This window comes from Clupea harengus, chromosome 7 (assembly GCF_900700415.2).
Source record: "Clupea harengus chromosome 7, Ch_v2.0.2, whole genome shotgun sequence".
NCBI classification, from domain to species: Eukaryota; Metazoa; Chordata; class Actinopteri; order Clupeiformes; family Clupeidae; genus Clupea; species Clupea harengus.
In genome coordinates, this window is record NC_045158.1 from 11,819,199 (window position 1) to 11,840,183 (window position 20,985).

A 20,985-nucleotide genomic window follows, 5' to 3' on the forward strand; every position below is an offset into this window, starting at 1 on the left:
TCGCCTTACAACTGATAATTAAACCCACTTGTTAAGCAAGTTGGAAGTTATCGCATAGTTTGGTTTTGTACCGTTGTTGTTATAAAGTTGCAAGCGGTGTTCTCGCCATAAGCATTCAATTAAGTAAACGAACAGGATTTTACTCCTGTCGACTTGTGTTAACGCTAGAAGCAGGCTACGGTTACCTACTGATTGGTGACCAGTGTTGTACCTGAACGCGTTCATTGAGCAAAAGTTCATGAACTCGTTCATAATTTTGGTGAACGTGAACGTAGCCTACTGTATTACTGCTGATGAACGATACTGTGAACGGTATGTTCACTCTTTTTAAATTTTCGTTCAATAAGGCAGATTCTAGAGACTTCCAGGCGAAGGACACACCAGTTACAGTCCTGTATCCAGGATTGCCAAACCAGTCAATCGCTGCATGTGCTTTCTTCTACTGTCTATGGCTGTCAAGTGAGGGCGCCGAAGTGCGTAGAGGCCGAGAGCGGTATTGCAGACAGATAGAGATTTAGACAAATTATAGCTCGGAACATATTGAAAAAAAAAAGAACTGAACTACAGGTAGTTCATTTTTTTTTTTGGAGCTGTGAACTTAGTTCGAGATTTTGAATTATATTAGTGCTGTCAAACGATTAAAATATTTAATCGCGATTAATCGCATTTATGTCATAGTTAACTCAAAATTAATCGCGATTAATCGCAAATTTGTATCTATTCTAAATGTCCCTTCGTTTATTTACTTTTTCCATCTTTTTATTTTTATTTGAATGCCCTTATCAACATGGAAAAGTTGATTGGCTTGCTTTATGCAAATGTTTTATTTTATTGAAAACCAATATTGCCAAACAGGGCGGTACAAAATAAAATTATAAAGTGCACATTTCAGGTAAACAAGGACTCAGCCTATAGTGCAGTTAAACCATGGCTTAATATTTTCTTTTTTTCAAGTTTGCTGGGAACATAGCAGTCAGGCCTCTTATTTCAGAAACATTGAACCGTAACAGTTAGGTTACCAATAAAAGGTAAGCCTACTACTTCTTTGCTTTCAGCCAGCTGCCTGTTGACATTTTCAGACAACAGTGAAGCTCGCTTCTTTTGCACAACACAACTTTTAAAAGTAAACTTTCCATTCAGAAGCTTTTTATCATCCATTTCGCGGTATCGCGCTCACCATTCACTCAAACCGTAACGTTCGCCTACTACACAGTTTGCGAGGCCAAAAAGAATGTTTATCTAAAAAAAAAAAATTAAAAAAAAATTCGCGTTAATCTCGCGATAAAAAAATTAACGGCGTTAAAATGGGTTTGCGTTAACGCCGTTAATAACGCGTTAAACTGACAGCACTAAATGATATACTATGAACTGAACTAGTTCATTTTAAAATTTGTGAACTATGAACTGAACTGAACTGGTTCATGGGGCTCCCGGCAGACAGAGGCCCTCTATGGTTCCGACGTGGACCATCGAGGTTCCATGGGAAAGGCGTCATCGAGCCATTAGACAGGCGGGCACAAAACAGTGGATTCTACTCCACTTATTTTCAGGCTCTGGGCTCTGTAAAGCGCCTTGAGACAATCGTATTGTTATGGCGCTATATAAATAGAATTGAATTGAATTATTTTATCATCCCAAAGAAGGACGGCAGCCTTCGGCCAATACTAGACTTGAGACAGTTAAACACGCATCTCAAGATTTTAATATTCCACATGCTGCGTACAGCGGATGTGCTGCAAGGCATCAAGCAAGGAGATTGGCTTACAACCATCGACCTAAAGGATGCATACTTCACGTCCCTATCACACCTCGGCAAACAGTTCCTTCGTTTTGCTTTCGAGGGCAGGGCTTACCAGTTCTGTGTGCTCCCATTCGGGATCTCGCGGGGACCAGGGGTCTTCACCAGATGTGTGGCAGCGGCACTGTCCCCCACTGCAGGCCAGGGGGGATGCGCATTTTCCCCTATCTGGACGACTGGCTGATCCGTTCCCAGTCGAGGAGAGAGGCCCTCAGAGAATCAGCATTTCTGATCTCCTATGCTACCAGGCTAGGGCTAAAAATAAACCAGGAAGAGAGCTCCCGGTTGCCCAGTCAGCAGATCGTCTTTAGTGGCATCCAGCTAGACTCACGGCTGATGGTTGCTACCCCCTCTCAACAACGGGTCAACAACACCCTCAAGCTCATCAGTCGTTTCAGGAGAGGCAGGGCTCTGGCCCTCAGATCATATCTGAGACTGCTGGGGATGCTCACAGCGGCCTCATCGGTGGGCCCTTTGGGCCTTCTGTCATTTGCGGCCTCTTCAAATTCGGCTGAACGATCTTGGCTTGCACCCCACTTATCACAGGCACAAGCTGGTCAGAGTCACTTCCAGTTGCCTTGCAAAGCTACGCCCGTGGAGAGGAGAGACATCTCTCACCCAGGGGGTCCCCTTGGGGTCCATACCTTCTCGCAGAGAAGTGGTGGCCACCGATGCTTCTCTGGCAGGGTGGGGAGCTGTATGGCAATGCAGGACTGTCAGAGGTCTCTGGAGTCCTTGGCAGCAGGAACAACACAAATGTATTGGAGCTGCAGGCTGTTCTGCTGGCGCTCAAACAGTTTCTTCCAGTGCTGGTAGGAAAGCATGTCCTGGTAGGAACAGCCAACACATCAGTGGTCTACCAGGTAGACCACCAGGGGAGCACAAGGTCCAGACAATCCTCGAGGCTGACCCAACAGCTGTGGTTGTTGGCGTATCCTCAATGCATTTGCCAGGGCAATGCATTTGCCAGGCATTCAAAACACGGCCGAGGATTTTTGTTATCCCGGCAGCACCCACCTCCTGGGAAATGGAGGCTGCATTCACAAGTGGTGGAAGCAACCTGGCAGAGATAGGGCAAGGCAGGGGTGGATCTTTTCGCCTCACAGTCGACGACGCACTGTCCCCTCTGGTTTTCTCGGGGGGAATTTATAAGCCCCTTGGGCCAGGATGCACTGGCCCATGTGTGGCAAAATCAGCTGCTGTACGCCTTCCCCCCACTACCACTGATCCTGCCCACTCCAGGAAGGATCCTCAGAGGGAACCATAAGGAGTTACTAATAGCCCCCAAAAGCCCGGGAAGTGTGTGGTTCCCAATCTTGCACAGATTACTAGACGGGGAGCAGTGGTGCCTCCCTGTGAGGCTGGACCACCTCTCACAGCTGGGGGGGTCGAATCTGGCACCCGAAACCAGCTCGTCTGCAGCTTGGGTCTGGCCTCTGAAGGGCCAGAGCCATTGTTAGGGTCATGTGACCCAGTGGTTGTACAGACCATCCACAGCTCCCGGGCACCCTCCACCAAAGTATACGCAGCCACCATCTCGGCCATGCACAGTGGGGTCCCATACGCTAGTGACCCACTTCCTTAGGGGTGCTCAATGACTAAGGCCGCTTCAGCGAAGCCCAGTGCCCTCTTGGGACTTGCCTATAGTCCTAGATGCACTCTGTCAGTCCCCATTTGAACCTCTTGAGAGGGTGGGATTGAAATGGCTGTCTATGAAGACCGCTTTTCTCTTGGCCATGGCATCGGCTAAACGAAGGCCAAGCCAAGAATGCCTATATTGAAACCCTGGAGGCACAGGGGTAACTTGTGGCCGAATCCGGCCTTTCTTCCAGAGATGTTTCATCATCCTACACAAACCAGCCCCTCAGTCTGGCTGCTTTTGAGCCCCAGCACAGGAGGATGAGCAGGGACAGAGCACCTACCTGTGGTGCCCAGTGAGAGCACCAAGGGCTTACATTGATATGACTGTGGAATTCCATCAGTCTGATTCACTGTTTCTGTCATTCAGGACAAGAGAGAGGGCACAGCTTATCCAAACATCGGCTATAGGCTATATAGGTGCCTATAGGAGCAGTAGCCTCCCGGTCCCTCAGGTCCGAGGTCACTCAACCAGGAGTGTATGTACATCGTGGGCGGCCCTTAGAGGTGTCCCCCCTTTCAGATATCTGTACAGCTGCATCATGGGCTTCAACCTGCACATTTGCGAGGTTTTATAGGGTTAAAGTGGTCCCTCATAACCCAGTGGCAGCAGCTGTTCTTCCTACTTCCTTACAGCGGTAGTAAGGTAAGATTTCCTCGTGACTTTGTTGGTATTAGTCATCCAGTGCTGTAAGCACCGCCTCTGGCGGTCAGGAGAAACGAAATAGAACGAAGGTTACGTATGTAACCCCAGGTCACAGGTGACTTTGTTGGTATTAACACTCGACCTGCACGTACGTGCGATGGAAATCCAGTGCTGTAAGCACCGCCTCTGGCGGTCATCCGAAACTCATAGAACCGTGGTTACATACGTAACCTTCGTTTTATGTGTGTTAAATTTTGCATGATTGCTTCCAAAAGTTCTCCTCATCGTTTGAACTTTCCTCGAAATGAGATACTTTTTTTGTGTAAGTGCAAAAAATGATTACTTTTTAATGGTGGTCCCACAGGGAGATGTAGTTCTAAAGAAGGCTGTAGTTTCACAGCTATTTCATCAACGCAGTGCTCTGGACTCTGCATTCACAACTAAACACTGGTCCAGACCGCCTGGCCCTATAGCAGTGTTTCATCCATGACTTGGAATAATCCATGAGTTTTCATAGTAGTGCATAAGCACTGACTGCTGTGATGGTTTGTTCGTCACTTTGACCCCAAGATCGCTTCTTCCTGTCACTGTTCTCTCACTCATCCCATTGGAGGTAATGGTCCAATGCCAAGTCGGTCACTCGCATTATGGCTGTAATGGATGTAATCATGGCCTCTCTAATGAGAAAAACAATGAATCAATTGAATCACATGTTGCAGAATGAATCTGGCCAATCTCCCCTGTTCACTGGACACACAGCCATGCAGCCATGGTATGGAGAGAGAACAGAGACTTTAATTTTGGCATTGACAAAAAACTAAATCAATGCCATTGTTTAAAAAAAAAAAAAAAAAAAATAGAACATTGGCATTGAAACCACATTGGCCACTGAAAATATGCTCTTCTTTGTTTCTTCATGTCAGCCTTTTTCAGTCAGGGATTGATTTTCGATGTCAGTACTTTTCAATGTCAATTTACTGTCTATGTTTTGGTGTGAAAGGTGAGGGATTTGATGGGAGGGACAAGAAATACATTATTTGCATAGACCCAGTGGGCAACGCATCTCTGAACGTGAACTGGAGTACCCTGGCATCGTTATCATAGTTTTTCTTCAAGTGTTATCGATGAATATTCTCGTTTGTGGATGAGAAGTGCCATTGAACGGGCTTACATGAGATTTTCTCTTCTTTTTTTTTACAATCTCCATATGTTCGGCCACGCCCACGTTCAGAGATTTGTTGCCCACTGGATCTATGCTAATAATGTATTTCTTGTCCCTCCAATCAATCTCCTCCCCTTTCCACTGCAAAACAGAGTCAGTAAATTGACATTGGAAAGTACTGACATTGAAAAAAGCGTTAAAAAAAACATCGAAACATCTTTTCAGTACCCAAAGTTAATTTCAATGTGTGTTTCAATGCCAAATCGCAATGTATTGTATAATACAATGGCGATTTGTTTTTTTCAGTGGCAAACAAAGTCTCTCTTTTAGCTCCATACCATGGCAGCTCTGCGTCCAGTCAGCACTACAGGAGAGTTTGAGTAAGAGCTCATGATAGGCTGACTGACTGACTGAGTGAATATCTGAGGAAAAGAGAGAGAGAGAGACAGAGGAAGAGAGGGAGAATGTAAGTGCTAGACTGAGAAGAGTGTCCAAGTGGCAGAGTGAGTGAATGAATGAACAAGTGAATGAACAATGAATACATGAGAGAGATGAAGAGAACGATTATTTTTAGGATGGCCACAAGCTAACTCTAAATGAAATGATGAAAGCGGTATACTACTTTAAATGCAGCGCACTACCAGGAATTGCGAGAACCGCAGGTTTTATAACAAAGATATCCCTTGAAAAAGAAGGAGAGGGACAGGGGTAAAGCTGCTATGACTCATGCTGCAGACTAATGGTTCTGATCCATTGACTGAAGCGCTGTCTGTCTAGTGCAGTCAGAATGAGAAACACAGAGACTAAAATGCTTTCCGGTGGACAGTTCGTACTCAGTATATGTCATATCACTTTATATTTGTTCAATATGTGGCTTAAGAAGGAAATGCTCTGAGACAACTCACAACACTTATCTGCAAGGTTAAGAGTTAATTCAAGCTGCACATTTCCTTTTTGAATAAATTGGCAGAAATGTACAGACTACAAGAAGAACCATGCTGGTAGTGAGTGGGAGAGAAGGAGAAAGAGAAAGACTGAAAGAAAGAGCAGAGGAGAGTACCTGAGAAATGGCAAGAGGAACGTGGAAAGACTTAAATGCCAGTTAAATACCAACGTTCAAGGTCATGGTAAAGATTTTCTTTTTATAATTCCATGTATTGGGTTTGAAGGATGAATGATTGCCGCGATCAACTAGAGAGGGGTCAGTTTCCATCGTTACAGATATGTAGCACACGTGATGTTTCAACTGCGATGGATGTGTGTGTGAGTCATGATTTGTCTGTGTGTGTGTTTGTATGTGTGTATGTGTGGTTGTGCGGTTGTGTGTGTGTGTGTGTGTGTGTGTGTGTGTGTGTGTGTGCATGCAAACATGTGTGTATATGTTCATGCTGTGCTTGTGTGTAGGCGAAGGATGCGTTGGCATTGATGTGTATTTGCATGAGAGTGATTCACGGTCGCCAGAAAAGGCACGTCAATCATGTCGGAAATCTCCGGCAATAACCACCACGCTCTCTCGCCTGGCAACATTCACCATCCGCCTTCAAACTCAATGTTGTTGGGAGCGAAAAAGTTTTCTGTTTACTTTGCTGATTTATTTAGAGGTCAAGATTTCTTGATGACTCCCCACTCCCACTTCACCCTTTTCCACCATCATCGCATTACAGCCCGACCCCTCTGAGAAGGAGAGTGGAGAAGGGGAGGATGAGGATAATTGAGAGTGGACGCAAGACGAAGAGCAAGACACGGACAATGAGAGCGGTAGAAAGGGAGCGCTGATGAGAGGAAATCTACTGAGACCTTATCTTTCCCGCTTTTCCGATTGATATAGAGGCGGATTGTTGCTAGGCAGCTGATGGACACGGCTGTTGCACGGGAGAGAGAGATAGAGAGAGAGAGCACCACTGACGGACAGCAGGCGGCCAAGCGGAGAGAGGGAGGTTGGGAAAAGGAGGGAAGAGGGTGATGAGGGAAGAGTGACAAAGCAAGAGCTAGAGCATGAGAGAGCAAGCAGGTGAAAGAGCGAATAAAGAATAATACGGTTTCGGAGGTAAGATATAGCGGCCTGGCTAATGAAGGAGTGTCTGTGGTGGAAGAGCCTGCAGACCTGCTCTGATATTCCTCTCCCCTGCTAAAAGGGCTGAACTGTCACAGGCTTCTGCCCCGGGTGCCTCTCCACGCGGGGGTTTGTAATTATGAAAACGTGTAATAGGAAAATCAATGGAAGAGCGCAGAAATGGAAATGGCAATTAAGTCTTGCCAACAGCCGTGTAATCTTTCTCAGCGGGCCACTGCATTGGTAGTGAGGGTGATGGGGGGAAAGAGAGAGAGGGGGAGGAGAAGAGTGGAGAGGAGGAGAGAGCCACTGCTAATTGATGGTGTGTTTGGTTGGGGGTAGGCGGGCGGTGGGGGGCTGTTTGTACATATTTTTTTTTTTGGTTCTTTCTCCAAGACTGCTGAGCCCTTTTGGGACCCCACCCATTTGTCCAGGCTATGGGCAAAAACCTAAGAGGAGGCTTGCTTAGGCTGCTAGGCCAATCTGTTTTGTAAAATTCTTGTTGCTCTGTAAATTTGATAAAAGGAGGTTTCTGTGTGTGTGTGTGGGGGGGGGGGGGTCTCTCTTAAAACCACCTTTGACAGGCAGATGAGTAACTTAGTTGTCATTAAATGTTGCTTTGCTTGTTTACTCAACACACAGGATTAAACACACAAGTGGAGCCTGGCTTGGGCACGTGAGCGATAGGAAATACAACAGCTTGCTCTTGAGCTTAGAGAACACTCCTCAAAGAGGCTGGGCATGGTGTAGTGGGGGACCGTGGTGTATGACAGCTGGTACCCTGCTTGTACCCCGGGGTTGCTCCTACCTTGGGCCCCTGAAGTTGTCCCCTGAAGCCCCTGTTTTTTAACAGGCAGGTTGACTTATCAAACAGTGTGGTTGACTGAAACTGGATCAATTTCAGATGGCTTGCTGTGTGAAGGTGGTGGCCTGGCTATGCACTTGAATTGGGTGAAGGGAAATTAGTTTATTGAATTTTAGATATGATCAAAACCAGTTAGTGCTCTTGAATATTTAATATGGGCATGCACCTTCCACTTGACATTTAAGCCAAATGTTTTTTTTTGCTTTTGTTTTTTTAAACAGAGGTAGCGGAAAGCAAGCAACACATACAATTAGAGTGCATCTTAACAATTTAACAATCCTTTACCGAAGGAATCAACGGAGGTCCTTCCACTATCTGGACTGTATGTTCTCCGCTTTGAATGTCCACAATAATTGGAGCTGTTTTCATCCATATGCAGTGATGGTTGTATCCTAGTTACCATTTCCCACTGAAACACACATCGACCTATCTGCACCAAAAACAGAAAATAAAACATAATATCTTATCTATCACATTATACTTCTGAGAGATAGCGCTGTCAGTGTGACAATGTTTTTTTTTTGGTAGTGTACCCTGAAATTTGTGGGGGGGTTGTTCAGAAAGGCGGAAAGGGATCCTCATCACTGAGAGCAGACTCTTGTGGCAGACAGCGGACGAACAACCCAATGAGCATGAGTTTAATCTGGCACTCCTCTTCCTCCCTACTCCGTCAACAACTTGGGCCCCAAATTGAATCATTAAGGATCACATCTGTATTCCCGGAGAGGAGAGAGAGGGAGAGAGTGAGAGCGACCAAGACAAGAAAATGAAATGCACCTTCTTTCCTCTTAGTTTGCTGCCATGAGCTCAATTACTGACTGGCTCTGTGACCAAAGACCAAAAAAGACAGAAATAAAATGTAGATGTAAATTTTGCGTTTGTGAGGGGGAGAAGCAGCCTTGGCTTTCCATAAAGTCATAGCGATAGGCTCATTCTCATTCCGCGTTGCCCTCACAACCTCTGCGCATCTTTATCTCTGTCGGTGGGAGACAAGATGGCCGTCTGCCAAGCCCTAATGGACTTTTGGAGAAACAGAGAAAATAATACATCACACGAGCCCGTAGTGGCATGGGGAATAAGGTGAGGCGAGGGGAGCCTTTTAAAGTGGCTTCTCCAGGGGGCCATGCACTTATCTCTGGGAACCCACACCGCTGCCACCGCCATCACCGCCACCACTGCCACTTCTGCTGATGCCGCTGATACCACTGATCTGATCAGGTCAGGAACTGTTACTGCCCCCAGCCTCGGCTCTTGCCCTGCCCTGCCCTGCCCTGCCCTGCCCTGCCCTGCCCTGCCCTACCCTACCCTACCCTGCCCTGTCCTGCCCTGGCTTTCAGCCAACACACAGCCACCCAGCCTCTACATGCAGGGGCCAGAGTCACACACCTTACTGTTCATCAAAGGTTTGCAGCAGCAGCATCAATAGTGGATAAAATGGAGAGAGAGCATTCCCTTTATTTTTTGACAAATAGCTATTACCACTCATTTACACTTAAGAAAGTACAGTTGAAACTCAGCTTATGAAGTCGGAACAACGGGACAAGACATTTAAGAGATGATGTATATTTTGGGTGTGTGTCTCTGAGAGGTGGGTGTAAAGGCACTGTGCGTGTGGGTAGTAGGGGCAAGTCAGCGTGAATCACACTCTACTGCACACGACACAGACACAGACACAGAATAAGGGACTGTGAATAGCCGTGGTTCTGAAGAGTGACAAGGAGATTTTAGGCCAGCGTGTCTGCAGTGTGTGTGTGAGTGTGTGGGTAGGCGTGTGTGACCCAGGCAAGAACACCACACTCTCTCTGTGTGCCACGGTGGCTCCCTCTCTCTCTCTTTCCATCTCTCTCTCCCTCTCTCTCTTTCCATCTCTCTCTTTAGCTTGGCTCTGCACATCCCCAGCTGCTCCCCTGGCTAGAGAGCTTCCCTCTGATCCTGCCTGTGTTAGCCATAAAGAACACATATTCACAGGGTCTGAGACAGGAGAAGACGAGGGGAGAGGTGGGGTGGGAAGGGCTGAGGTGGAGGGGAGGGGAACACGCGCGGTCCATCTGATTCTACAAAGCCCAAATCAGCCTCAGATAGATCACAATGGCAGCAGATCAGAGGAGACTCTCTCTCTCTCTCTCTCTCTCTCTCTCTCTCTCTCTCGTCTTCTTCTTTTGAGGCGACTCTACTCTACACTCCAGATCTAGTGGCCTGGATGAAGAAAGACATGGGTTTGGTCACTGGTGGCCCAATCTTTTTGAAGGGATATTTCAACATATTCTTAAAAAGATTACTCTGAATCATTCATGGTATAGGTTATTTACATAATGTATTTATATAAACCATATATAATACATATGGTTTAGTTTTATATATTATATATTTTTTGTTTATATTTCTTTAATTTTTAAATGTAATCATAAATGTTTTAATTATTATTTATATTATTTACATTTCTATATTAACATACAGTATACATTTCTATATATTATATATAATATCTGTGTTTACTAGCATAATCAATCATTCTAGCTAACTCTGCTGTTTTCCAGTGAAATGATTATCTCATTCAGTTTGTGCACTAGACGTTAAGGAGCCTGATCCCCAGTTGAGCTGGTCTTTTACTTGCTCTTAACTGAGATTACCCTGCACCCGTGTGTGTTAAGGAAAAGATCAAAGAAAGCTGGTGACAGCTGGAGTTCAATAATGAGAGGGATTTAAGGAAATGAATGGGTTTTATTTATTACTTTTATTTAATTTTCGTACATCAAGAGACAGTTGAAGTAACTGGGATCATTTCATAGGCACGTGGCTGTGAACAAGGCAGCTGGCTTTAATTGAATTGTGAGATTAATGGGGCTCTAACTTCAGTGTGTTGTTGACATCTAGCTTTGGGATCAGAGAGTCTACCGTCAAAGAGAGCAATTTGTGTAAATTCTGCCAGAGCATGCCATGACCTATTGTACATGTACAGTACACACGAATAAGGCAACAGTGCAGGCACTGTGTGGTCCACCAGCTAGTTTGAAGCACAACCCAACAACAAGAAGGAAAGACAAAAAAATGGAAGAGCTCTTGTTCTCCTCTCAAAGGTGTTTTTTTCCATCGAGAAAAATAAATAAATACGCCACTCTGTTTAAATGTCAGAAACTAAGCCATCTGTTTCTCGGATCAATAGTGCAGCGCAAATCCAGTATGCCTCTCCTCCGATGTTTGTTGGACCCAAATGGATTGCAGATTGCAGTCGGTAACTCTCCCATTCCATTGCTTCGAAAGAAAGTGGTGTTGATTAAAATGTGGTTACATTGAAAAGACTTGTAAATTCCAGGGGCTTGTTTTCTATATGGTCTGCCTACCAAATTATTAAAATGAATTAGAACTGCTCAGAATGGCGTATTGACCTGTTGATGTTGTTCTCAGAACTTGCCAGACGCTGCCAGATGCTCCTATACTTGCAAAGCTGTTTGCTGAAGCCTTTGACTTTAAATGCATCTCAAGAACATCACTGTTGTTCTGAATCCTCAGTGACCTTTTTGGCTTTCCACCCTTGTCATTTTGTTGCATTATAAAAAGAAATCTAAAACAAAAATGAGGTACTCACTGACTCCGTCAGTAGTTTAACTTGTGCAACTGCTCATCATTTGCAGAGGATCTTCCATGGGCAGCATCCAATCAAGGCCCTTGCCACCTAAAAAGGGCCTGATTGAACTCACACTGACTCACTGTGTGTGTGCGTGTCCCATTATGCACTGGTACAAAGAGCTCAGAAGTCGGCTTTGGGTGAATTCTGCTGCCGGTTGTTTTGGTTGACAGTGAAGGATAAGGAGGAGGCGAGGAGTTGGGGATGAAAACCTTGTATTATTTAATTTTTATTTTTATTTTAGAACACAGTTGGGCTTGTTACTGGAAACATTTAAAAACAACTAAGCAGAACAACCACCTCTGAAATGCAGAGGAAGGAGAGAGAGATGGGGGAAAAAAACAGACTTATCCTATTAGCACAGGCATTGTAGTTCTAGCTCAATGAGCTGTCCTGAACTGTTTCCTGAACATCTGTTTCACATTATTCTGCTTTCAGTTATCAGATACACGCCTTTGAAAAAGGGGCCCTCCAATTTACATATGGCCAGTGATAGGCTATTAATTGGGTTTTGTTTCCTCCTGAAGATGCGATGAATTAATGACAGCTCAAGGCCAATTAAGGGTGGGAAAACAAACGCAGGAGAGGAAGTTGTCACACGCTTGTCCCTGGGCGCAGCTGCGGTGTGTGTGTGTGTGTGTCTGTGTGTGTGTTTGTTTGTGTGTGTGTGAAAGAGAGAGGGGGGGGGGGGGAGAGTGAGAGAACGTGCAAGAGTAGGTGCACGCCACTTGTAAGCTCGTTTAGCTTCAGAGAGACTTCTGGCGTGCGCCAGGGGAGTGCTGTATCGTTAGGGAGGGTTTAGAAGCCTACTGGCAGTGTGACATTGGGAACTGAGTAGAAATCTACAACAGGTGGCTCTTTACTTCTGTTGTTAGATTATGATGCTTTGGATTATTTTTATTTTATTTTTGATTTATTTGATTGATGTTTGATTTAATTGGTAACACTGATCAGTGAGATAAACAGTGACACTAAACGTGTGCACTTGGCATGGATACAACCTCTGTGAAAGGTTTGAGCATTTGTTGAAAAAAGGTACAACAGTTGGAGATTAAAGGCAAAATAGGAACCACCAAGACCTTTTGGGTTAAATACATCTCGACCTCTACACCAAACTATCTTTTAACAGCTATCTTCTGCTTTGCCATGCACACCCTCTCTCTCTCTCTTTCTTCTGGATGGCGAGTCCTTGCACCGCCACTGTGGCACTGACCCTTGAGTGGTGTCGACTTGGTAGAAATCCCATCTGGAGGAGCTCGATGGGAGCTGATTGGGCCGCAGTGATGGCTGCAGCCTGTGCGGTGTTCTCCCAGCGGGGGCAGTCCTCTTTCATCAAATGTAAAAGGCTCGCTCTGACTCTCTCTCTCCCTCCACCGCTAATGCTGTGGCTCCCGCTTGAAAAAAAAAAAAGACATGCGGCATAATCCCTTATTGATGACCTTTTTAAATTTGAATCTGGCTGTCTGGTTTAACGGCCATCATTAGGGGCTGCTTATTTGCCAGAGTTGCCTGAGTGATCTATTCTTGAGATGAAATGCAGCAACTCTGACAGACGTTTAGTTCAAGGCGTCGACCCAGCTTTTACCTCCTTGTTTGACAGCTCCAGCCCCCTCCTCACAATCCCGTAGTGGATGTTAATACTGAATCTGACCCCCCAACTCAATGTGTGATCCGCACGTAATCATTTTATGAGTATTGTCGCTTTGTGGCCATGTTACTGCCATGGACTTGAAATAATGGATCTTTTTTGGAGCAATATCAGCCCCAGCTTCATTTATTCCCACACAAATGTAACTCATCTGTGTGCTTTAATTAGTTACCATCCCCCACAGCTATTATGTCAGGTTCATGATGAAATGTGCGTCTCTCTTTTGGTGTTAATAGGTTCCCCTTCTGTAATTGGCCTTTCTTTAACATGCTTGGTACGTGGCTGGGCATATAGGGAAACTGCTTTAATTTTATGATTGAGAGTCTCATGAGGTCTGCCACGATCACCTCTTCGGAAAAGAAACAATGCACTGATTAGCATTCGTTGGAGCGCATGTGCAGTGTTTGAAGGAAAATGGTTTGAAATAATTACCTCTCTGTGATTTGAATCACAGCCCCTGTTATGCCATGGCTGCAGGCAGTAGCATCCTCCCCCAACACACACAACCCCCCCCCCCCCCCCCCCAAAAAAAAAGATATGCCTCGCTGGACACTCTTAAACATGCCCTTCCGACTCAAGGACGTCCGCAAACTCCTTCTCCTCTCCTTCTCGATTAGTCGGATTGAAAGCTGTGTTTATAGAAGCCTGTTCTCGCCCCACTCACACCCCTCCTCACTAGGACAGCTGTAATCTCTACACTTTGTCCATGTTTTGTTTCTTTTTGTTGTTGTTGCAGTTTTGTGGTTTTCTTTTGACTCCGGGCTCTGATTGAAATAGAGTCTATAAAGTCTCCTGCAGTATTTTTCAACAGATTTAGTTTGGCTTCAGTATCCCTTCAGAAATGCACACACGTACAACACGTTCAGAGGGTCAACACAGGACATGCCGAAAGTCACACTGGGTCCGTTTATAACCATGTGCTTCTGTGCTCTTAGGCCATGGACAATGGATATTTTTTGCAGCTGAAAAAAAAAAAAATATGACTCAGAAATGCTTCCTTTTTCATTTTGTTGTGAAATGTAACCGACACAAGTCATCTGAAAGAAAAAAAACAACCTGACACCTGGCGGTGGTTGCATATTTAATTTCTTAATGCAAAATGAAAGTGATTTCATGAGTGCTCTCAGCTTTCTGCTTGATGGGGGGAAAATGTTTTTGATGTTAGTCCATGTGGAGAGCCCGAGCATGCACATAGCCTTGAGCAAATACACAGCAGACTGGGCAGGCAAGCTACAGTATCTGAGCCCTTGCTTGTTCCACAGCAAACAGTATAAAGTAAATGTTGGTTTGGTGAAAATTCTGTGTGATGACGTGAAACTGCATGGCAGTCAACGATTTAGCCATTTTCTGAGTTTGATTACTTGGATGATGTACTTGGTAGTTGTTATGGTGCTTGCTTTCTGTCATTAGAAGAAGAAACCGCAGCATCTATCTCTGTGCCATAGAGCTAGGATACACCAATCCCCCGTCTTGTCACTCCAGGCACATAGACATGACAGGAATGCTTTGGCCTGTCTATCTCTGCCACATCTCTCTCACCCTCTTTCTGTGTGAAGAGATCCATCACAAGAAGTTAACGGAACTGGACAATCTGGTCAACCAGAGTGAGTGTAAGAGATTTTGAGTTGGAAATATAAAAGGAAAGCCTTTGGGTTACAGAGACAGTTTCTTGGCCATGTGTCAGGCTCAAGTTGTGGGTTTTTTTTCAGCCAAGAAAAGCCTTTAACATTATCCCTGATTGAACCTGGTCGGAGTGTCATTGGGGAAAGTGCTTTATACACAGGTGGTTTTAGCCTTGTCTGATTTCAGATAGAGAAGCCAGCGGCTGGTGCTGCAGTGAGTATCTGTGAAACTCATCTATGAATAACATCCTTTTGTACAGTTTGATGTGTGTAGACACTGCTTGGGGACAGTGGGTTGTGAGCTGCATTGGAGAGAGGTGTTGCGATACAGTAACACATGAAAATGCACACTGAATTGTTACCACCTGGCATCTCTACTTGTTTTTCCCTCTCCTTTGTACCTTCTCTGGAGATGGTACACTCCGCACCTGTGTACCATCCATCTTTCCTCTGTTTTCTTTACTACCTATGGTAATGCAGTGGCACTTGATTTGTTTTTGAACAGCTTACCCATTTATTTGGCTGCACGGAGAGGACACGTCTTCCAGTGTAATCACATGTCCCTTCCGCTGAGAGCTTCCTCTCCAATTCAGTTTTTTTTCTCTCTCTCTCTCTCTCTTTTTTCTCTTTCTTTCTCTCGTCGTCCGCAGGTGAAGTACGGGCGCTTTGCATTTGTGTGGGACGCAGCTGTGCTGGAGTACGTGGCCATCAACGACGAGGACTGCTCTTTCTACACGGTGGGAAGCAACGCGGCGGATCGTGGATACGGCATCGCCATGCAACACGGCAGTCCTTACAGGGACATCTTCTCTCAAAGGTACGGGGCACGGATGGCTACCCTCGCACAGCTACATTTTACACCACAGGGGAAACTCCTTTCAACCCTTTCAACCCTTTCAACACAGTAATCTGTTTTCTCTGTTGGCCTAGGTGATATAAGTCTGGTTACGCCTGCTTATTGACAGGTTCATTGCTAAGTTGACTTACCTGCTGGTAGACCTTCCACGGTCCCTTTGGTACTGTGAGACATTATGGCAGGACCACGGATGGTGGTTTTCTCACCACTCTTTTACTTTAGCATTAGTGGTCAGTCAGTGAAAAGAAACCAGTAACCACTTAGAGTGGGAAATGTTGGAATGGGATTTTGGAAACAGTACATTGGGAGGCAATGAGCCAAGCTACCATAGTTGATGGTCTGTCTCTGGGAAGTGGAAAGTCTGTTTGTGTGTGCACACGTCTCTTTGTGTTTACAGTGGGGGTCCAGGGGCATGAGATATGGTCAGATCAGGGTTGAAACTAAGGCCACGTCTACACGGAGCCTGGATTGCCTGAATCCGGAAACATTTTTGGATCCGGTACGACAACATTTCTATCCGGATTCAGGCAATCCAGGTTCCTTGTCGACGGGCCCTAACTCAGGCATGAAAGAGGAAGGTCGGCTGATCTAAATGTTATCTGACTTTTCTCAATGGTCTCCACCCTCATCTCACCAGGTGGTCGGTTTTCTTCTGGCTTGTCACATCTCTTTTCATTTGAGCAAACAATGTGAAGAAAGTCATTCTGTATACTGCATCACTTCATCTGGAGGGCGCTCTGATAATCTTATATTTCCTCTGCATGACACACCCCTGTATACAGCATAATAAATAAATAATGGAAAGAGATACACACGATTGATACATAAGGATATTGAAGTAACCCAACATGAATGTTTACATTGCACTTGAGCTTGTTTAAGCAAGCTATTTATAACAACATTATGTAAAGCCTGTTATCATTGGCTATGTTTATGCATAAGCCAGACCTGCCAACCTGCACGCATTTTGTGTACCAACCACGCAATTCTTAGTCAAAATACGCAGGTACGAAATGCCAGCTGAAACTACGCAAAAAAAAATCAATCAATGCAAACCTATACCGTACATTTATTTAAACTACATCCCACAGATTGGACAAGATGCTACGACCTTGTGCCTGTGGTTCTGTAACCCTCCCCGACCCGAAATAGTTCTCTCACTCACTCAACATCCACTGATACTGCTACTTTATTATCCACCGAGGCGTAATGCATTGCTGAGGTACAATGGGAAGTGGGAGAGTAATAATCAAGCACATAAATGTTACCGTAATGTTAGCATATAAAACTTTAAAACATATGTTCTGTAACTTAACGAGATGATGCATTTCAAGGGGTATATTCTTCAGATAAATTTGTATAAAAAGTTAGCCGTAGTAGCTAGCATACGATGTGATTAGCCTGGTTACGAGACGCCTATGGTGTAAATAACTGATGGAGTAGGCTAATTTAGCTGCAGTAACGTTAACTCAAACGCCACGGAGACTCCCTGTTCAAACTTTGAATCGCTCTGTTGGGGCAACGTGACCATTGCAAAGGTGTTTGACTACAGACTGCTAACGTAGCAAATAATTCCTACTATTGCAGCCATTCAACCGACCAGCCTTGCAGGTATAAAATAATCATGACGTCAGATGACGATTTTCAGTCTCGTTACCAAAAACAACACGATATGATAAGCACCTTGGTGACAAGAAAGGTGAGCATGGCTGCTAAGGGGACTGTCTGTCACATGGAAGGCTTCAGTGCTCAAAAAGGCCAAGTCACCAAGCTATGAGGCAAAGCAGTCAAGAGCAAGTGCCACTGGAAGTAGATAGATGGATTCTTTAATAGGAGCTTTAAAAAAATATATACAGTATTCAGTGTGTGTGTATATACACACACACTGTATACTGTATATATATTCTTTAGAAGTGCTAAATGATGCAAAATGTAAAGATCTCTTTTCATTTATGGAATTCTTGTCAAGAAATTATGATTGTATTGTTTTCTTCACCGCTGATTTATTATGTTGAATAACTGGATGATATGGCGGTGAGTGGGGAATTGACCGTGTGCAAAGGCCCTGCCAAACTGAAACTCCCCTGGTACTCAAAAACTTTCTTCAAGGTTGGCAGGTCTGATAAGCATTGCCTATGTTTGCAATGTTTATGGAAGTACTGAGAATGATATTAGTACTTGAGCATGGCCTACTTGCCTCCATAAGGGTCCTCTCTCCGCTCTCATTTACATAACCGTTTAATTTCCCTGTGCAAACACAGAGGTTCCTTAATGTTTTTACGAGTCATGCCGAGTTTATGAAAAGTGTGTGTGTGTGTGTGTGTGTTAGCTCCATCAGTATCTGTTTATGTCTGTTTTGATGTGCACCACTGCTGAAACACTGCCAATGATGGCGCTCATTAAAGTAAACAATCTATTAATTGACAGTCAGATTTACTTCCTCGTCATTATTTTCAGGACATTGTTGGCCTCTCAGGGAGCCATCACTGCTCATTTTCATAAAAGCAGTTTACTGAGAGCATTCCCATGGCTTCAGAAAACAATGCAGAGGAAATTAGCCTGCTAAGAAATTGTAATGAAAACACATATTGTTCTCTCCTCTCTTTTTGATACTTTTTGGATGAGAGGAGACACTGGAGTACAAAAGGGAGAAAAATTGCCTTTCTGTCACAGTGGTTAGAAAGCAGCAGTGCCGTTTCCAGTCACAGCACGGCTAAAACATAACCTCTCGTGTTGCTGTTACGGCGCTGGTATAATTTGTTTTGTGTTGTCAGAGTGGTCTGAATAGTTGTTGCTTAAATATCCCACTGGCATTTTTTTTTTTTTGGGGGGGGGTTGTCAAGATCCACTTAAGAAAACTGCTGTTTATATTAAGAAGATATAACAACAGTGCAACACAAAAATCACATAATCAACACTGAAACAATATAAATCACATTATACAGTATATCACATAAAAACATAAGAGAACTATGATACTGGTCAGATATCGTATGAAGAGATTTGAGATAATGGTGATACTGGTCACATAGTGTATACATATATTCCAGTGAATTATGATACTGCTCAGATTGTCTAAGATTTGAGAGAATTATGATACTGGTCAGATTATCTGAGATTTGAGAGAATTATGATGCTGGTCAGATTATCTGAGATTTGAGAGAATTATGATGCTGGTCAGATACTGTATACAGAGATATGCAGAGTCACTGGAGAAGTGGATTTGATGTTGTGCTCACACCTCTGAGTGGTATCTGCTGAGGTTGTTTACCACCCTCAGGATCAGAAGAGATGAAAAAGAATTGATTCTGTTTAACACTTTATTGAGTCCATCCCTACTCATACACATAGACACACACAAACACACGCTCAGCCCTTCCCAAATGTGTTTGCAAAAAGTAGGGATGGGGGAATGAAAGTGAGGGAATTGTACAAGACAAATCTGAATTAACATGAGAATCGTGGAAACCCATACTCCTTATCTCTGAAGGGCTCTGGAAGATAAATTAGTCGGCCGCAGCACTTTGGATCTTTGAAATCTTGAATTGGTTGCTCATCCTGTTGCTTATCATATTAATGAAGCTGTGTGATGCAAGTTTAGAAGTGTTGACCCCATATTAATTTTAGTCTATTAATATGTTGAACCAGTAGCTGGAGGAAGGCAATGATGGAAATTGAGAGAGTCTTGGAGACAGAAGGATAAATAGAGAGATGTTTTCCCTCAGTAATGCTTGAAATTAAGCTTTCGGTAACTAAAGTATTAGTAAACAACAAATGTCAGTATATACAAATATCAAAGGTTCACTTCTGCTTTTCATGAATGTTAGGCTATGGAACCTTGATGTAAAGGACCCATTCTCATAGGGTCTTCATACAGGCATGGCAGCAATCAGGTAGTGTGCGGGGAGGCTGTCACGTCAGATTGTATGAGACACATCAAGTAGGCTACTGTCAGGTTATGTGGTTCGTTTAATGTCTTTAGCTCCAGCTCTATGCTGTCAAGAGGAATGCAGAGCTGAGCTGTAACTCGCTGCTGGTATTTCCTCACTCAGTGAATCACTGTTTTCTCTCCCTCTGTGAGAGACATTTTGTTCCTATTCACTCAGGGTCGAAAGCTCTTAGAAAGCCCTTGTGTTTTCGGTTAATTCATTTGCCTAATTTCTCACATTGATATTAAGTCCTCAAACAGACAAAAGTGAGGTGCGTTTGCCTACTCAGCTGGCCATGGGAATCCCGCCGTCATATTAGCGAGGACAGTTTTTGACTTGGGTGTTGTTCTCCACACCCTTGAATGAATCCATACATGGTTGAGATATATGCTCCTCGACAAGTGTGCTATGTGCGCTTCAGAGTAGAAGAATTACACGCCTGGTTTGTTGGTGTGTACTTAGCAACTTAGCATCCAAACAGCCATGGTATGTCTGCAGGCAGTCAATGCTATTCATAGACAGTCAGAGCTTCATCACGCCAATGACAAATGTTTCTCCATCAGATTTACGTGGGCAGCGCTGTCCTGCAAATCAGGCCTTGGAGGATTTATGTGTTAATATTCTTTGCCTGAGCACTCAGTGCAATTAATTGGCACTGGTAGTAGGGTCAGAGTCTGTTGTGGGATTTAGTGAGTTTAAATGAAGCTTCGCAGCCACCGCCGCGGAGGATTGATACTGTAAACAACGTCTGGAATGATGAAGAGCAACAGACATTAGCATACATGCTCTGCGGGAGTCACTTTCTGCAGATCCATCAAGCACTGAGTGCCCCACTGTCCAAGCGTCTGCCTCAGTCTCAGCAACAGTTAGCATAGGCACACGCTGCGTCTAATCCAGGGGATGCCTTTCTCTTCCTTGTCACTGTGAGAAGGAAAAAAAACATCTAATCCTTTTTTTTTGTTTTGCTAAGAAAATGTCACTCTGACCAGAGGCTAATCCATATTGCATATTTCCCCTCGGGTAGGCTATCTCAATTGGTCTGGCATTTATAGTCACAGGAGACGAAAGCTGAATATCATGGGATTATGTAATATTAGGGATCACAGAATATCAGAGTTAAATATAGCAGGGTGTCAAGTGATG

At 44.3% G+C, this 20,985-nt stretch overlaps 1 protein-coding gene across 1 annotated transcript in view; it reads left to right on the forward strand.

Moving 5' to 3' along the window:
- grid2 (glutamate receptor, ionotropic, delta 2) overlaps positions 1-20,985 on the forward strand; it is a 287,411-nt gene that overhangs the window by 250,419 nt on the left and 16,007 nt on the right. Inside the window, exon 14 of the mRNA XM_012830589.3 lies at positions 15,708-15,874. Coding sequence (XP_012686043.2) covers positions 15,708-15,874 — 167 coding nt within the window. The remainder of the gene's footprint in view (positions 1-15,707; positions 15,875-20,985) is intronic.